This window comes from Oncorhynchus kisutch, linkage group LG8 (assembly GCF_002021735.2).
Source record: "Oncorhynchus kisutch isolate 150728-3 linkage group LG8, Okis_V2, whole genome shotgun sequence".
Lineage (NCBI taxonomy): Eukaryota > Metazoa > Chordata > Actinopteri > Salmoniformes > Salmonidae > Oncorhynchus > Oncorhynchus kisutch.
Window position 1 is genome coordinate 22,501,214 of NC_034181.2, and position 18,002 is coordinate 22,519,215.

Here is an 18,002-nt window from a genome sequence, read left to right on the forward strand (position 1 = left end):
CGCCGAAGTCAATGATCGGTAGGATAGTCAGTTTTACAAGGGTATGTTTGACAGCATGGTTGAAGGAAGCTTTGTTTGCAAAATAGGAATCCGATTCTAGATTTAATTTTGGATTGGAGATGCTTAATTTGAGTCTGGAAGAAGAGTTTACAGTCTAACCAGACACCTAGGTATTTGTAGTTGTCCACATATTCTAAGTCAGAACCGTCCAGAGTAGTGATGCTAGTTGGGCGGGTGGGTGCGTGCAACAATCGGTGTAAAATGTATAGATGCCAGATGTATACCGAATGGTGTCGTCTGCGTAGAGGTGGATCAGAGAATCACCAGCAGCAAGTGTGACATCATTGATGTACAGAGAAAAGAGTCGGCCCGTGAATTGAACTCAGTGGCACCCCCATAGAGACTGCCAGAGGTCCGGACAACAGGCCCTCCGATTTGACACACTGAACTCTATCTGAGAAGTAGTTGGTGAACCAGGCGAGGCAGTCATTTGAGAAACCAAGGCTATTGAGTCAGCCGATAAGATTGTGGTGATTGACCGGGTCGAAAGCCTTGGCCAGGTTGAAGAAGATGGCTGCACAGTACTGTCTTTTATCGATGACGGTTATGATATCATTTAGGACCTTGAGTGTGTCTGAGGTGCACCCATGACCAGCTCGGAAACCAGATTGCATAGTGGAGAAGGTACGGTGGGATTGAAAATGGTCAGTGATCTGTTTAATTTGGCTTTCAAAGATTTTATTAAGGCAGGGCAGGATGGATATAGGTCTATAACAGTTTGGGTCTAGAGTGTCTCCCCCTTTTGAAGAGGGGGATGACCTCGGCAGCTATCTTTGTGGTTCTCAGATGATACGGAAGAGAGGTTGAACAGGCTAGTAATAGGGGTTGCAACATTTTGGTGGATAATTTCAGAAAGAGCGGTTCCAGATTGTCTTGCACAGCTGATTTGTAGGGATCCAGATTTTGCAGCTCTTTCAGAACATCAGCTGTCTGGATTTGAGTGAAGGAGAAGCGGTTTGGCAAGTTACTGCAGGAGGTGCTGAGCTGTTTGCCGGGGTCGGGCTAGGCAGGTGAAAAGCTTGGCCAGCCGTAGAAAAATGCTTATTGAAATGATCTATTATCGTAGATTTATCGGTGGTGACAGTGTTTCCTAGCCTCAGTGCAGTGGGAAGTTGGGAGGAGTAAAGTCTGGGATTACTCCAGCTACCTCTCAACCCATCCCCAGGGGCATCATGCCATGGCTGGGTTTCTCTATAGCAGAGAACCTCTCCTTTGTTCCCTGGCTGTCTCAGTGGACCCATATTGATCATGTGGAAGTGTAGACTTACACTACATGTGTAGTGGAATGTGGACACCTGCTCGTCGAACGTCTAATTCCGAAATCATGGGCATTAATATGGAGTTGGTCCCCTTACCCTTTCTATAACAGCCTCCACTCTTCTGTGTCGGCTTTCCACTAGATGTTGGAACATTGCTGCGGGGACTTGCTTCCATTCAGCCACAAGCATTAGTGAGGTTGGGCACTGATGTTGGGCAATTAGGCCTGGCTCGCAGTCGGCGTTCCAATTCATCCCAAAGGTGTTCGATGGGGTTGAGATCAGGGCTCTTTGCAGGCCAGTCAAGTTCTTCCACACCGATCTCGACAAACCATTTCTCTATGGACCTCGCTTTGTGCAGAGGGGCATTGTCATGCTGAAACAGGAAAGGGCCTTCCCCACAAAGTTGGAAGCACATAATCGTCTAGTATGTCATTGTATGATGAAGTGCTAAGATTTCCCTTCACTAGAACTAAGGGGCCTAGCCCAAACCATGAAAATCAACCCCAGACCATTATTCCTTCTCCACCAAACTTTACAGTTGGCACTATGCTTTGGGGCAGGTAGTGTTTTCCTAGCATCTGCTAAAACCAGATTTGTCCGTCAGATTGCCAGATGGAGAAAAGTGATTCATCACTCCAGAGAACGAGTTTCCAGAGTCCAACGAGCTTAACATCTTTCCAGCCGATGCTTGACATGGCACATGGTGATCTTAGGCTTGTGTGTGGCTGCTCGGCCATGGAAACCCATTTCATGAAGCTCCCAATAAACAGTTAATGTGCTGACGTTGCTTCCAGAAGCAGTTTTGAACTCGGCAGAGAGTATTGCAACCGAGGACAGACTATTTTTACACACTTCAGCACTGGGTGGTCCCGTTCTGCGAGCTTGTGCGGCCTACCACTTTGTGGCTGAACCGTTGTTGCTCCTAGACATTTCAATTTCACAATAACAGCACTTACTTTTGACAGGGCCAGCTCTAGCAGGGCAGACCTGAGTTGTTGGAAAGATATCATCCTATGATGGTGCCACGTTGAAAGTCACTGAGCTCTTCAGTAAGTTCATTGTTTGCCAATGTTTGTCTATGGAGATTGCATGGTTGTGTGCTCGGTTTTATACACCTGTCAGCAATGGGTGTGGCTGAAATAGCCGAATCCACAAAATGTAATGGTTGTCCACATACTTTTGTATCATCCTGCCTCTGCACATGCTTCCCTTAGTTACCTTCTCTCTCATAGAAACACACATCTCAGTGTGAGAGAAGTGATTTGTAGTCGTAAGTGACATTTTAGGTCAAGATTAACAGCCTGTGTCGTATGGCTCTTTGCCCCTCTCTAAGTTTATTCAAGTTCTTGTACAGTGCAATACAAGGTCAAAACGGCAAGAGTCTAGCAAATCACACCGGCTGTAGTAAGACAATCCATATTTCTCTTAACGCTGTACTGATTTACTTATTCCCTGTGTAAGGGTATCACCTCAATCCACGTCCAGACAAATAGAATGTATGAGTAATCTATTCAGCGTTTTCAGAGTTCTGTGCTCTACATTCTAATGATCAGCCAGGCTCCAATGATAATGAATGCAAGGCAGAGGCCTCTGTCTGTCTTTCTGTCTGCTTATCAGAAACTCACTCCTCAGCCTTAACTTGATTTTAAATTCAATTAAGTACAATATCACCTCTGGTTTGAATGCTGTTTTTTTTGGGGGCGCTCCATATTTCTGATATTTATTTTTTTGTAACTCGGAGAGAAGTCAAACTAAGCAATCAGTGATAGCTTAGAGGAGGGTGAAACATTTGTCCTTGATTTGCTTCTTTTAGAATTAATACATGATTTATAAGCAAACTATAATCGCTTAATTTGAGTGTTGCAGCATTATTGTCAGCAGTACGTGATCGCCATTATTGATTCAGTGCATTCAGAAAGTATTCAGACCCCATCCCTTTTTCTAAGTTTTGTTAAGTTACAGCCTTATGCTAAAATTGATTAAACTTACACACAATATTACATAATGACAAAGCAAAAACATTTATTAAATTTTTTATAAATGTATAAAAAATAAACTGAAATGAAGTATTCAGATCCTTTGCTATGAGACTTGAAGTTGCGCTCAGGTGCATCCTGTTTCCATTGATCATCCTTGAGATGTTTCTATAACTTGATTGGAGTCCACCTGTGGTAAATTCAATTGATTGGGCATGACTTGAATAGGCACACACCTGTCTATATAAGGTCCCACAGTTGACAGTGCATGTCAGAGCAAAAACCAAGCCATGAGGTAAAAGGAATTGTCCGAAGAGATCCGAGACAGGATTGTGTCAAGGCACAGATCTGGAGAAGGGTACGAAAATATTTCTGCTGCATTGAAGGTCCCCAATAACACAGTGGTCTCCATCATTCTTAAATGGAAGAAGTTTGGAACCATCAAGACCCTGCCCGGCCAAACTGAGCAATCGGGGGGGAAAAGGGCCTTAGTCAGGAAGATGACCAAGAAACCGATGGTTACTCTGACAGAGCTCTAGAGTTCATCTGTGGAGATGGTTGTCCTTCTTGAAAGTTCTCCCATCTTCACAGCACTCCACCAATCAGGCCTTAGTGGTAGAGTGGCCAGAGGGAAGCCACTCCTCAGTAAAAGACACATGACAGCCCGCTTGGAGTTTGCCAAAAGGCACCAAAAAACTCTCAGACCATGAAAACCAAGATTCTCTGGTCTGATGAGACCAAGATTGAACCCTTTGGTCTGAATGCCAAGCATCACGTCTGCAGGAAACCAGGCACCATCCCTACGGTGAAGCATGGTGGTGGCAGCATCATGTTGTGGGGATGTTTTTCAGCGGCAGGGACTGGAAGACTAGTTAGGATCAAGGAAAGATGAATGGAGCAAAGTACAGAGCTCCTTGATGAAAACCTGCTCAGGACCTCAGACTGGGGCGAAAGTTTACCTTCCAACAGGACAACAACCCTAAGAACACAGCCAAGACAACGCAGGAGTGGCTCCGGGACAAGTCACTGAATGTCCTTGAGTGGCCCATCCAGGGCCCGGACTTGAATGTGATCAAACATCTCTGGAGAGAGCTGAAAATAGCTGTGCAGCGTTGCTCCCCATTCAACCTGATAGAGCTTGAGAGGATCTGCAGAGAAGAATGTGAGAAACTCCCCAAATAGACGTGTGCCAAGCTTGTAGCGTCATACCCAAAACACTCAAGGCTGTATCTGCTGCCAAAGGTGCTTCAATAAAGTACTGAGTAAAAGGTGTGAATACTTCTGTAAATGTGATATTTAAAAAAGAAAACAGTTTTTGCTTTGTCATTATGGGATAATGTGTGTAGATTGGTGAGGGGGAAAAAAACAGTTATCCGTTTCAGAATAAGGCTGTAACATGACAAAATGTGGGAAAAGTTTGAATACTTTCCGAATGCACTGTAGCATTCAATCTCACTAGTCAGTTACACCTGTTCTATTTTCAGTCACGGAGGTGTTAAAATGTGAAGAAGGTTAATGTGGGAGTTATGTGATGATGTGGAGTGTGATGTGTGTTGTCAGGGCTAGACCTGGAGGAGGGGAAGGAAGGCGGGTCATGGCTGGGAATCAACAAGCGGGGCAAGCTGGCCGCACTGACCAATTACCTGGAGGGAAGGCCCAATCCAGACGCACAAGGAAGAGGCGAGGACCAATCAGGAAGAAAATAATATCCACTGAACAGTTGGATATGTGCATGCATCTTTAACAGACAGTCGTGTTTTAATATTTCATTCCTAATAAAGGCTTTGTTCCTAGAAAGCCGACGCTAACGTGAAACTGGTATGGTCAACTGCCTTTTTTAAAGATTCATTCACTAGCATTAGCACCACAATAAGTGAAAAGTAGTGTCAGTGTGTTCTCCAGTAGCCAGCTGTCCTCACTGCAGATGCTCAGCCCCCTGATAGAAACACCTCTCTGTGTAATAGCAGCTTTCTAATTTGTTTATTTTCTTTAAGGCCAGATGTCAGGTGTTTTCCTGAAACTTAACCGATGTAGTGCAGTTCCCCCCTCTTTGGTAGCAGCCTGTCCTTACAACAAATCAAATAAACGTTTATTGGTTGAGTACACCGTTTAGCAGATGTTGTAGTGGGTGCAGTGAAATGCTTATGTTACTAGCTCCTAACAATGTAGTAAAATGTTAAACAAGTACACAAATAATCTATATTTTTTTGAAGTACAGTTAAAAACAAGAACGTTTGGGCGACTCCAATTAACAGCCCAAATAGCACTGTATCAGTAATCCAAATGCAATCTATAAGTATCTACACCAGAAGAATTTACACAAGATATTCTAAAAGATATGTACAGCAGTAGATGTAATCGGAGTGAGCTATGTCAAGAATCCAGTATATATTACATTTGCGGTGTAATTACAGATACAGTAGCAGAGATATTGGAATGAGCTATGTTGGGAATACAGTATTTAAATACTCAGTGTGATACAGGAAGTGTCCAGTGGTTCAATGTCTCTGTGACATGGGACTGCAGCATTGGATTGTGACAATGAGGTGTGTGAGTTAGTGTGCATCACCTAATAGACGGCTAGTGATGGCTAGCCGCAATGCCACTAGAGATCTTGGTTCGAGTCCAGCCTCTGTCGCAGCCTGCTGCGACCGGGAAACCCATGGGGCAGCGCACAATTGGCCCAGTGTCGTCCAGCTTAGGGGAGGATTTGGCCGGCAGGGATGTCCTTGTCCCATCGCTCACCGGCGACTCCTGTGGCGCCCGGGCGCAGTGCAAGCTGACACGGTCGCCAGGTGCACAGTGTTTCCTCCAACACATTGGTGCAGCTGGCTTCTGAGTTAAGTGGGCATTGTGTCAAGAAGCTGTGGCTTAGTTGGGTTGTGTTTCGGAGGACGCACGGCTCTCAACCTTCACCTCTCCCGAGTCCGTACTGGAGTTGCAGCGATGAGACAAGACTGTAACTACCAATTGGATACCACAAAATTGGGGAGAAAAGGGTTAAGACACTAATAAAACTGTCTGATGGCCTGGTAATAGAAGCAGTTTTTTTGTCTCTCGGTCTTGGCACTGATGCACCTGTACCAACTCCGTAAATAGACAGTAGCCTAGTAAAGTCGATGGCTCGGGTGACTGAGGTCCTTAATGATCTTCTTGGACTTCCTTTAACACCGAATGCTGTAGATGTCATAGAGAACAGGCAGCATGCCCCTGGTGATGCGTTAGGCTGACCGCACCACAGTGCTAAATAACATGGAAACAGATCTCCGATGTCACCCAGTCCAAGACCTATGTTACATATTTTATCTCGAATGTCCTTGTAACTGCATCACATTTTGCTTAATAACCAGTGTTGTGTAGATTCATTTGGATGGTATGACTAAATCTGTGTGTTGCTACAAAACCAACTAGGCAGCCTACTGATAAGTCTGCTCTTGCTATGTGTAGTGGTACTGGGCTTGCCTGACTGGTCTGCAACACCTCTGAATGTGTGAAAAGTAAGAATAATGTTGATTCTTTGTGTTGAAGGGTTCTTGGTGTCTAACTTCCTGACGGATCATAGCCAGGACAGCTATTCCTACCTGAAGAGGGTGTCATCTGAGAGACATCTCTACAACGGCTTCAACCTCCTCACAGCTGAGTTCAAGTGAGTCAAGGGTTTGTGCAGACTGATCAAAACTAGAGAACATGGGATGGGTTGATTAATATTTCCGCTGAGGTTTGGCCATACCAATCAATGCCCACTTCCTTATAGGACTGATTGACAATGCTGTCTCTATTATTTAATTTCCTAAGGTATAGCCAAGACATGCAATTCGACCTCTAGCCCAAGGCACATAGTTCTCAGAGGATTTTCCACCTAGCCTGTCAGACGTTAACGTGTAGCTATTTCTAAACTGCTTATACCTGTCTATTCCTTTCCAAACCTCCATGACGTGTCTAGGGCTAGGAGTGGATTTGACACTGGGTATATTAAGTCTCTGTACATGTGTTCTCTCTGAATACAAGGCATAAGCTATAGCCACCCACTCTCTCACACACACACACACACACAACGTTTTATCAGTCTCCCTATCTTCACACACAGAAGAAACCTTGAGCTGAAGGGACCATCATTAGAATTCTGAGAGAACACATGTTCATTTTTTTCTTTACCAGCCTGACTTATGAGGGAGATTTTTTGAAAAAGGGAACCCAGACAATGTTAAAAGTAGCCAACTTTGTCCCCTCCCTTTCTGTTTTCTCTCACTCTCTGCAGCAGACAGGCGTGATTTAATTTTGTTGGACTTGCGTCGTAGACTAGAGAAAAACCTAACTGGAACCTGCTGAAACTAAGACAGCTGTCATGAACGTGGATTTATAGACATGGCATGGCAACAGGGTTCTAGGTCTCATTTTGGAGGTCAGGGGGATTAGGAACAACTTTTCCCACTTCCTGCTGGGGGATGCAGAGTTCTCCCTGTAGACAAGGGGTCCTGCGTCATATATCCTGCTCACATGGCCTAGGGCAGGAACGGCAAGGAATGAGAGCAACTCTCCCCTTTAATCCCCCTCCTCTGTTGTTTTCAGATATTTTTATTTTCTCTCCATCGAAAGCTTCTCTCCATTCTCTAAATGCATTGCGCTTATTATAGCAGGTAGATCTCAGCAGGTCGTGTTTTGTGGTGTTGTAATAGCAAAGCTATTCAGGAATGCAAATTACCGCATTAAGACCAGGAGTTACGGTGCTTTCGGGAAGTATTCAGACCCCTTGACTTTTTCCATTTTGTTAGATTACAGACGTATTCTAAATCTATTCAATAGTTTTTTTCCCCCTCATCAATCTATACACAATACCCCATAATAACAAAGCAAAAAAAAGTTAAACCCAAAATAACTGAAATAACACATTTACATAATTATTCAGACCCTTTACTCAGTACTTTTTTGAAACACCTTTGGCAGTGATTACAGCCTCGAGTCTTCTTGGGTATTTGGCACACCTGTATTTGGGGTGTTTCTCCCATTCTCAGGTTGAATGGGGAACGTTGCAGGTATTTTCAAGTCTCTCCAGAGATGTTCGATCGGTTTTCAAGTCCAGGCTCTGGCTGGGCCACTCAAGGACATTCAGAGACTTGTCCCGAAGCCACTCCTGTGTTGTCTTGGCTGTGTCCTTAGGGTCATTGTCCTGTTGGAAGGTTAACCGTTGCCCCAGTCTGAGGTCCTGAACACTCTGGAACAGGTTCTCATCAATGATCTCTCTCTGTGCTCTGTTCATCTTTGCCTCGATCCAGACTCTCCCATTCCCTGCCGCTGAAAACATCAGAGACTTGTCCCGAAGCCACTCCTGCATTGTCTTGGCTGTGTCCTTAGGGTCATTGTCCTGTGCTGCCACCACCATGCTTCACCGTAGGGATGGTGCCTGGTTTCCTCCAGGCGTGATGCTTGGCATTCAGGCCAGAGAGTTCAATCTTGGTTTCATCAGACCAGAGAATCTTGTTTCACATGGTCTGAGAGTCTTTAGGTGCTTTTGGCAAACTCCAAGATGGTGGTCATGTGCCTTTTACGTAGGAGTGGCTTCCCTCTGGTCACTCTACCACTAAGGCCTGATTGGTGGAGTGCTGCAGAGATGGTTGTCCTTCTGGAAGGTTTCTCCTATCTCCACAGAGGAACTCTAGAGCTCTGTCAGAGGGACCATCGGGTTCTTGGTCACCTCCCTGACCAAGGCCTTTCTCCCCTGATTGCTCAGTTTGGCTGGGCGGCCAATTCTAGGAAGAGTCTCTTGGTGGTTCCAAACTTCTTCCATTTAAAAATGATGAAGGCCACTGTGTTCTTGGAGCTTTAATGCTACAGACATTTTGTGGTACCCTTCCCCAGATCTGTGCCTTGACACAATCCTGTCTTGGATCTCTTCGGACAATTCCTTTTACCTCATGGCTTGGTTTTTGCTCTGACATGCACTGTCAACTGTGGGACCTTATATAGACAGGTGTGTGCCTATTCAAGTCATGCCCAATCAATTGAATTTACCACAGGTGGACTCCAATCAAGTTATAGAAACATCTCAAGGATGATCAATGGAAACGGGATGCACCGGAGCTCAATTTCAAGTCTCATAGCAAAGGGTCTGAATACTTAAGTATATAAGGTTTTTCTGTTTTTTAAATTTTAATAAATTTGCTAAAACCTGTCATTATGGCGTATCGTGTGTAGATTCCTGAGGATTTTTTTTATTGAATCCATTTTAGAATAAGGTTGTAATGTAACAATGTGGAAAAAGTCAAGGGGTCTGAATACTTTCCAAAGGCACTTTGTCCATGTTTGGCTGCTTCCCCTGCGGTAAGAGACTTAACGAAAGGAGACATCACTGCCGCTATAAATTTACGCACGCACGCACGCACACACACACACACACACACACACACACACACACACACACACACACACACACACACACATGAGAGGTCAGCTGAGAGAGAGCAACAAGAAAGATGTGTTTATTTGATGATGTATGCTCTGGGTCTGAATCACTCCATCCCTTTGTCTGCCTGGGCCTATGGAGCCTCCTGTAGACTCACAACTAGATGTATAGATGCTGACAGATGGGACACCACGGTACGCAACGCCATAATAAAACAGACAAGGGATGGCAGCTGCTGGGACTGTCATGTATTTGTTTGTAGACCTGTTTAATAAAGGCTCATTATAGAGCAATTAGTTTCCCCCCTCTGCACAGTGAAACAGCAGTGATGTGTGTTGGTTAGAGACAACCCATAGGAAATACTGTCTGTCTGTGGCTGCTCTTTTCCTGAAACGATAGTTGCGTCTTGTCTCTTGCACACAGAGGAGGCCCTGTATTACAATCAGTGAATGTCTAATCCATCCTTAACCAATGACGTGATGATTTATGATTTGGGGGTGAATGGCGATGTGGGACAAGATGTGTGGCGGCCATTTTAAACATCATCTCTATTTCTTCCTGTTGTATAATGTTTATACTCATCGTCACGGGGATGCACTAATAGGAAAGGCATATACTTGTATTTTTATCACCCAACTGAATAAAAATGTTAATCTCTCAACTTCAAATCTGTATTGGCATGATTTATATTACGCCTTCCCTTAATTATGTTGCTTGTAAAAACCCATATTGCCTTGATTAATAATCCATAGCTCCGTCGATGGGTTTGCATTCTTTCAATTCAGTTGATGACTTTGCATGCATTTGTTTCCTCTCTGACTGAGCCTTGGTGGAACTAAAGATGTATATTTCAAGTGTATCATCTCTCAATTTTTTTTCTTTCTCAAATGCCCTCAATTTAATGTTGTTAGCACTGACCCTGATGAAGACACATTGATGCTGAAACGTTGGTGTTTTTTTTTTTGCCCAATACTGGGAGGTTATATTTATGGAGTGTGCGACTCTTTGTTTTTATAGCACTGACAGCCAAGCAGCCGTCATATTTATTCATTCAAGACTGTGGTGGTAGGAGATTATCCCTTTATTCAGGAGGAAAGACTCCGTCAGACTATTACCTGTCATCTCATGACATCCCACAATGCAATTCCAGCGTTCCTGAGCCTTCCTAATACCCAGCCGAATTCAGCATACATTTAAAGTATACATTCTCCAACACGGTTTAGAAATTGGGTTGTTAGTGTGGTCTGAAACTGGTGTAGTTTTTGGCAGGTTTTTTAAAAAATTTTTAAGAAGGAAACAGCAGTAGATCAAATTAGTAGATCAACAGCGTTTCTCGGATGGTTTCCGTGGTGTATGGTCCATTTAATTTTGATGAGTAACAGTAATACATATTCTCTTAGTCTCGCCCAAAGGCAGTATCCTATCCTCAGCTAAAGCAAAAACAAATGAGTTACTTAGCTGAGCTCTGCATCTAGAGCATGGAATGACTCTTCAGTTACCATGTGTTAAACCAGATGCCTTAAAATAAGTAAGTTCATTTTGGCTCTGAAATGTTTGGGACCATGTTTGGAAATCGGCAGTGTTCAAAAAGCATCTGCTCTGCATCCCTTCACCTTTCAGCTACTTTGTCTAATTTAACAAGATGTTGTAATGGTATTCTGATTATATACAGGCAATTTGAGTTGACCTGGGAGATTCCATTAAGTTTTAAAGACCCCGGTTCTTTCCTTAACACAGCTGAAGTTGACTGACTTTTCTTTGTTCACAGAGGAACTAGGTATGGCTGTTCACAGAGTAACTAGGACGTGACGGTCAGATCAGATGTTGCTATGAGTGGTCTTGCTGTTGGGATTAGAGCTGCTGTCTTTCTGTTGGGAGTAGAGCTGCTGGCTAAACAGTCAGCTGTTTAGCCCTGTGGCTCAACTTGCATCATGAAATGCATAAAACTGCATCAGAGAAATAGTTTACCCTTGGACTTGCCTAGATACCTCCCACCTCCGACCCCACTGATGGTTATAAATGCCCATTCAACCAATGTCAAAAACATAAGCAAGCTCGGCACAGCAGCAAGGAGCAAAATAAGGCACTACTTAAACACTTCAGAATAATGGACTGCAATTCAATTTAAATACATATACTATCCATTATGGGGATTATCATTCTGGCCTGCTAGATCTTCAAAGTGCTGTTTCTAAAGCTTCACAGAGAACTTTCTCTTCCCGTTGGTTTGTTCACACTGCCCAGTGCTAGCTGCCACTTCCCATGGTTTCCTCATCTCAACTCAAATCTCCATGCAGCAGAAATGAGGTTTTGATATCCACACACACTGGCAAGAATATCAGAAATACTACTTTCCATTGTGCTTTTGGGTGAGACTATTGAGCTTCGACCTCAATGTGTCCAAACAGTATGTGAGTGTTTGTCTGGGTTGGGACTGAGAGTAATCTTCACAAATATCTCCTTCTCTCCCCAGCCCAATGAGCCCAAAGCACCATTTGGCCACCTCTCTGTAGGTTTGCGGTTGTATATACATATCAAAAGAGGGGTTATTTGTGAAGAAGAGTATCAAAACCGAGTCGTCAACAGGCAGTGAAGCTGCAAATATTGTACCCATGATTACTGTAGTTACCAGCAGTTACATTGCCAAAAGTTTTTGTATCATTCTGGTTTGGCTTTCATCAGCTAGACTTTGATATCGTTTGATTTGAAGATGGTGTAATGTTAAAATGTCTCATTTTCCCACAAGCCGTTTTACTAGCACACTGACTTACTGGCCTTTTTAAAATGCCTCTGCCCTAGGACATTTACACCAGATGAGAAATGGTAACACAAACAGATACCCTTTGCAAAGGAGCAAGGTCTACTCTTTTCCCAGCTTAATTGCTTATTGCGGCATAAACAAATTTACAAGCTCGGACAGGCAAATTACCTTCTAATTAATTTGAAGGGATAAGCATTTAGCAGACAGCGGAACCCCTCATGTCAGACATTTGATTTTGTCAGTCCCTCTGTCCGTGGCTATTTATAGATGTTATTATCAAACAAGTCTCAATCTCATGCCGGGAGAGTAATCTTCTCTCTTATATAGCTCTTTAGAAGAAGCGCAACTCTGGGATGGAAACAGGAAACAGGAAACAGTTAAGACTTTGATGTATTTAACTTTTGACCCTGGCCACTGACTCCACAGATCAGAGCCATAGCAGGTATCTAGATTTGTTCTAGTCTGGAGGTTAAATATTGATGTAGTGTTGCACCAGTCTACACATTTGGCTCATGATGCTACTGATGGCTGTCAAAAACAACTGACAAGGCAATGAATTCACTTTCAACACTCGTTTTGATTGTGATTCATTCATTTTCCTGTACTGCAGTTGAAAAGACTTTCATGTCGAAGAGGCGTTCCAAATAGAAGTAGGATCTCTTTTTGAGCCAGGGCAGGAGAGACGTAAACAGACTCGAGGTCTAGTTAGACTGGAGGACGATTTGCAACGGCCTACTGTTTAATTTTTTTTGTATTTTTTTTTTAAAATCAGCTCATCTGATTGCCATCTATTGCTACAATTTACCATGGTCTAGTTTTTATTTTACATTTCAAATTCCTTTACAAATGCAGTGGCTCCATTAATCGCTGCTAAGCAAAGCTGAACAGAAAATAATAGCAAATTGTATAAAGGATGACCCTCACAATTAAATGGAACTTTAATCGGTCACCAACTTGCATGTGTAATTTCCTCTCATGGTGTCCAATGCAGGGCCAAAGAAGACACTATGTGTTACTATGGAAACAGAGGCAACACCGAACCCATCCATCTAAATCCAGGTCTGCATTTCTTTCATGTGGAATTGCTTTTGCATTAATGTGCGTGCGTGCATGCATGTGTGTATAATTATACATTATTATATCATTGAACCATACAAGCATGCAGGATTTTGACTATGAGCCTATGCCTCTGTATGTGAGTGCATGTTTTGGGGGATAACATGCACGTTTTGTAGGAATCTCTGTTCTCGAGCAATGCTGTGTGTCTGCTCCAGCAGGAATCTATGGTTTGAGTAACTCCCTGTTGGAGACCCCATGGAGGAAGCTGCTCCATGGGAAGAGACTGTTCACCAGTGTAGTGAACCAACCCTTGCCCTGTGAGGTTCTGGTCCAGGACCTGCTCAACGTCCTCAACAACGAGGAGCTGTGAGTTTATCAGACACTCGCTATCAATAATACAGTTAATGTAACACAGTAAATTCTTCATCAATACATGCACACTCAAAACACTACACATGAAGACACACACCTGCACAATGTGCAGTTCAGTTTACATTTTGAAGCAGTCATTGTGACATGGCATAATCTACATTAAAACATATACCTACAGTACCAGTCAAAAGTTTGGACACCTACTCATTCAAAGGTTTTTCTTTATTTTTACTGTTTTCTACATTGTAGAATAATAGTGAAGACTTCAAAACTATGAAATAACACATTTGGAATCATGTCGTAACCAAAAAAAGTGTTCAACAAATCAAAATATATTTGAGATTCTTCAAAGTAGCCACCCTTTGCCTTGACAGCTTTGCGCACTCTTGGCATTCTCTCAACCAGCTTCATGAGGTAGTCACCTGGAATGCATTTCAATTAACAGGTGTGTCTTGTTAAACGTTCATTTGTGGAATTTCTTTCCTTAATGCATTTGAGCCTATCAGTTGTGCTGTGACAAGGTAGGGGTGGTACCTTGGGCTCCCGAGTAGTGCAACGGCCTAAGGCACTACATCTCAGTGCTAGAGGCGTCACTACAGACCCTGGTTTGATTCCAGGCTGTATCACAATTGGACCAGCGTTGTTAGAGTTTGGCCGGGGTAGGCCGTCATTGTAAATAAGAATTTGTTCTTAACTGACTTGCTTAGATAAATCAACATTCAATTTAAAAAATTTAAATACAGAAGATGCCTCCCGGGTGGCGCAGTGGTTAAGGGCGCTGTACTGCAGCGCCAGCTGTGCCACCAGAGACTCTGGGTTCGCGCCCAGGCTCTGTCGTAACCACCCGCGACCGGGAGGTCCGTGGGGCAACACACAATTGGCCTAGCGTCGTCCGGGTTAGGGAGAGTTTGGCCGGTAGGGAAATCATTGTCTCATCGCGCACTAGCGACTCCTGTGGCAGGCTGCGCGCAGTGCGCGCTAACCAAGGTTGCCAGGTGCACTGTGTTTCCTCCGACACATTGGCGTGGCTGGCTTCCGGGTTGGATGGCACTGTGTTAAGAAGCAGTGCAGCTTGGTTGTGTTGTGTATCGGAGGATGCATGACTTTCAACCTTCGTCTCTCCCGAGCCCGTACGGGAGTTGTAGCGATGAGACAAGATAGTAGCTACTAAACAATTGGATACCACGAAAAAGGGGTCCAATTAAAAAAATATACAAAATACAGAAGATAGCCCTATTTGGTAAAAGACCAAGTCCATATTATTGCAAGAATAGCTCAAATAATAGCTCAAATAAGCAAAGAAACCTTTAAACTTTGAAAGTTTCTTTAGTGCAGTCGCAAAACCATCAAGCGCTGATGAAACTGGCTCTCGAGAGGACCGCCACAAGAAAGGAAGACAGAGTTACCTCTGATGCAGAGGATAAGTTCATTAGTTACCAGCCACAGATTTCAGCCCAAATAAATGCTTCATAGAGTTCAAGTAACAGACACATCTCAACATCAACTGTTCAGAGGAGACAGAGTGAATCAGGCCTTCATGGTCAAATTGCTGCAAAGAAACCCCTACTAAAAGACACTAATAAGAAGAGACTTGACTTGGGCCAAGAAACACAAGCAATGGACATTAGACCGGTGGAAATCTGTCCTTTGGCCTGATGAGTCCAAATGTGAGATTTTTGGTTCCAACCACCGTGTCTTTGTGAGACGCAGAGAAGGTGAACAGATGACCTCTGCATGTGTGGTTCCCACCGTAAAGCATGGAGTGGAGGTGCTTTGCTGGTGACACTGTCTGTGATCTATTTAGAATTCAAGGCACACTCAACCAGCTTGGCTACCACAGCATTTTGCAGCGATACGCCATCCCATCTGGTTTGTGCTTAGTGGGACTATCATTTGTTTTTCAACAGGACAATGACCCAAAACACTCCTCCAGGCTGTGTAAGGGCTATTTGACCAAGAAGGAGAGTGATGGAGTGCTGCATCAGATGACCTGGCCTCCACAATCCCCCGACCTCAACCCAATTAAGATTGTTTGGGGTGAGTTGGACGGCAGCGTGAAGGAAAAGCAGCCAACAAGTGCTCAGCATATGTGGCAACTCCTTCAAGACTGTTGGAAAAGCATTCCAGGTGAAGCTGGTTGAGAGAATGCCAAGAGTGTGCAAAGCTGTCATCAAGGCAAAGGGTGGCTACTTTGAAGAATCACAAATATAGAATATATTTAGATTTGTTTAACACTTTTTGGGGGGTTACTACATGATTCCATATGTGTTATTTCATAGTTTTGATGTCCTCACTATTATTCTACAATGTAAAAAATAAAGAAAAACCCTTGAATGAGTATGTGTCCAAACCTTTGACTGTCACTCGTAAGATATTTGGGAGTAACTTACAAGGACATGTAAATGTGTCTGAGGGTAACACTTCTGCATATTTATTAAGGCTATAAATACGCTTACTCATTGTTGGTTTGCAAGTACCACAGGTGGACATTCAACATGGCTACATGTGGATCAAACGTGAACACTACTTGACTAAGAGAACATATACAGTGGGGCAAAAAAGTATTTAGTCAGCCACCAATTGTGCAAGTTCTCCCACTTAAAAAGATGAGAGAGGCCTGTAATTTTCATCATAGGTACACTTCAACTATGACAGACAAAATGAGGGAAAAAAATCCAGAAAATCACATTGTAGGATTTTTTAATGAATTTATTAGCAAATTATGGTGGAAAATAAGTATTTGGTCAATAACAAAAGTTTCTCAATACTTTGTTATATACCCTTTGTTGGCAATGACCAAGGTCAAACGTTTTCTGTAAGTCTTCACAAGGTTTTCACACACTTGCTGGTATTTTTGATTTTTTTTTTCTCATTTTGTCTGTCATAGTTGAAGTGTACCTATGATGAAAATTACAGGCCTCGTCTTTTTAAGTGGGAGAACTTGCACAATTGGTGGCTGACTAAATACTTTTTTTTGCCCCACTGTAGTCCTGCACACATTACATGAATTTGCAATTAGGAAAATAGTACACTGCTGTTGTTGGAATCTTGCGCTTTTATGTTGAATTAATTGCAAAACTTTTAATCAGTTAACTTTTGCTCTCCACAGACTACGCCTACCTTACTCTCTTATAGGTTTATCAGTTCCACAATGTGTACTATGTAGTGCTGAAATGTATGTCCTATTATTTAAGTAGTTTTTGAAACTTTCAGTTCAGTAGAAAAGTTCTGTTCTGTTTTTCTCCATGCACCTGGTAACACTGAAGTTGGGCTAAATAGTTGTACTTTTTTCCAATTGGTTCCAATCCAAAACTCTTAAGTCATGAGGTTTGAGGGAGAAGTTGAGAACCGTGTCTTTTCTGAAGGTACGCCCCTTTCTGTTCCAAATCTCTGACAGTCTGAGGAGGATTGAGTGAGAACGGTTTCTGTTTTTATTCTTTAGGAACACTCCTGACCCGGCTCAGGAGAGCCAGGGTGAAGGTTACAGCAGCCCCATGCTGCGGGTCCTGTCCTCCGTGTGTGTTCGATCCCCGCATTATGGCACAAGGTCAGAGTCCTCCCAGTCCATGACACCAATTAACTAGGCCAGACTCCTAGAGATACAATATAATACCAGAGTGTCTTTTGTGATAAACCTTGCCAATGTCCAACCTAGTGTTCTTATTTCATTCTGTGCTCCCAGTCCCACCAATTGGCTCTCCCATTTGTCATGCTGTGCCTGCCATCAGAGGTGAGGGCTGTGCTTGTGGGGTTTAAAAGCAGGGGCATACTCATAGGGCACCGAGGAAAATGAAAACAATTGGTTCTTATTTGACAAATCCATGGTCGTCTTCATTAGTGCGCACCCTAGCAAACGGCAGACGTTTTGTAACAAATAATTTTCTTATTGGACAAATCCAGTTAGTACCTTTCTGTTTCAGTCCGTTTAGCTCTGTTGCTGCATAATAATTACGTACCATACATCATAAGCTCCGAGTGCATATAATCTCATCTATAACCAGCATGCCCCTGGCCTCCAGTCTAGTGTGATAATGAAAGGTGATTAGGGAGCTCTTCCCCAGCATCACAATATGCGTTTTCCCCGTATTTAACATGCATACGCCCCCTAATCTCGT

At 43.3% G+C, this 18,002-nt stretch overlaps 1 protein-coding gene across 18 annotated transcripts in view; it reads left to right on the forward strand.

Moving 5' to 3' along the window:
• The window catches only part of LOC109896068 (transport and Golgi organization 2 homolog), a 33,244-nt gene that overhangs the window by 13,983 nt on the left and 1,259 nt on the right, over positions 1-18,002 (forward strand). For 6 of the 18 annotated variants that reach the window (XM_020490283.2, XM_031829840.1, XM_020490281.2 and 3 more), the window contains 6 exons: positions 4,856-4,975; positions 6,824-6,941; positions 13,448-13,515; positions 13,731-13,881; positions 17,330-17,434; positions 17,570-17,617. In XM_020490283.2, coding sequence (XP_020345872.1) covers positions 4,856-4,975; positions 6,824-6,941; positions 13,448-13,515; positions 13,731-13,881; positions 17,330-17,434; positions 17,570-17,617 — 610 coding nt within the window. The remainder of the gene's footprint in view (positions 1-4,855; positions 4,976-6,823; positions 6,942-13,447; positions 13,516-13,730; positions 13,882-17,329; positions 17,435-17,569; positions 17,618-18,002) is intronic. The other 12 variants (XM_031829843.1, XM_031829842.1, XM_020490278.2 and 9 more) reach the window with 5 other exon arrangements.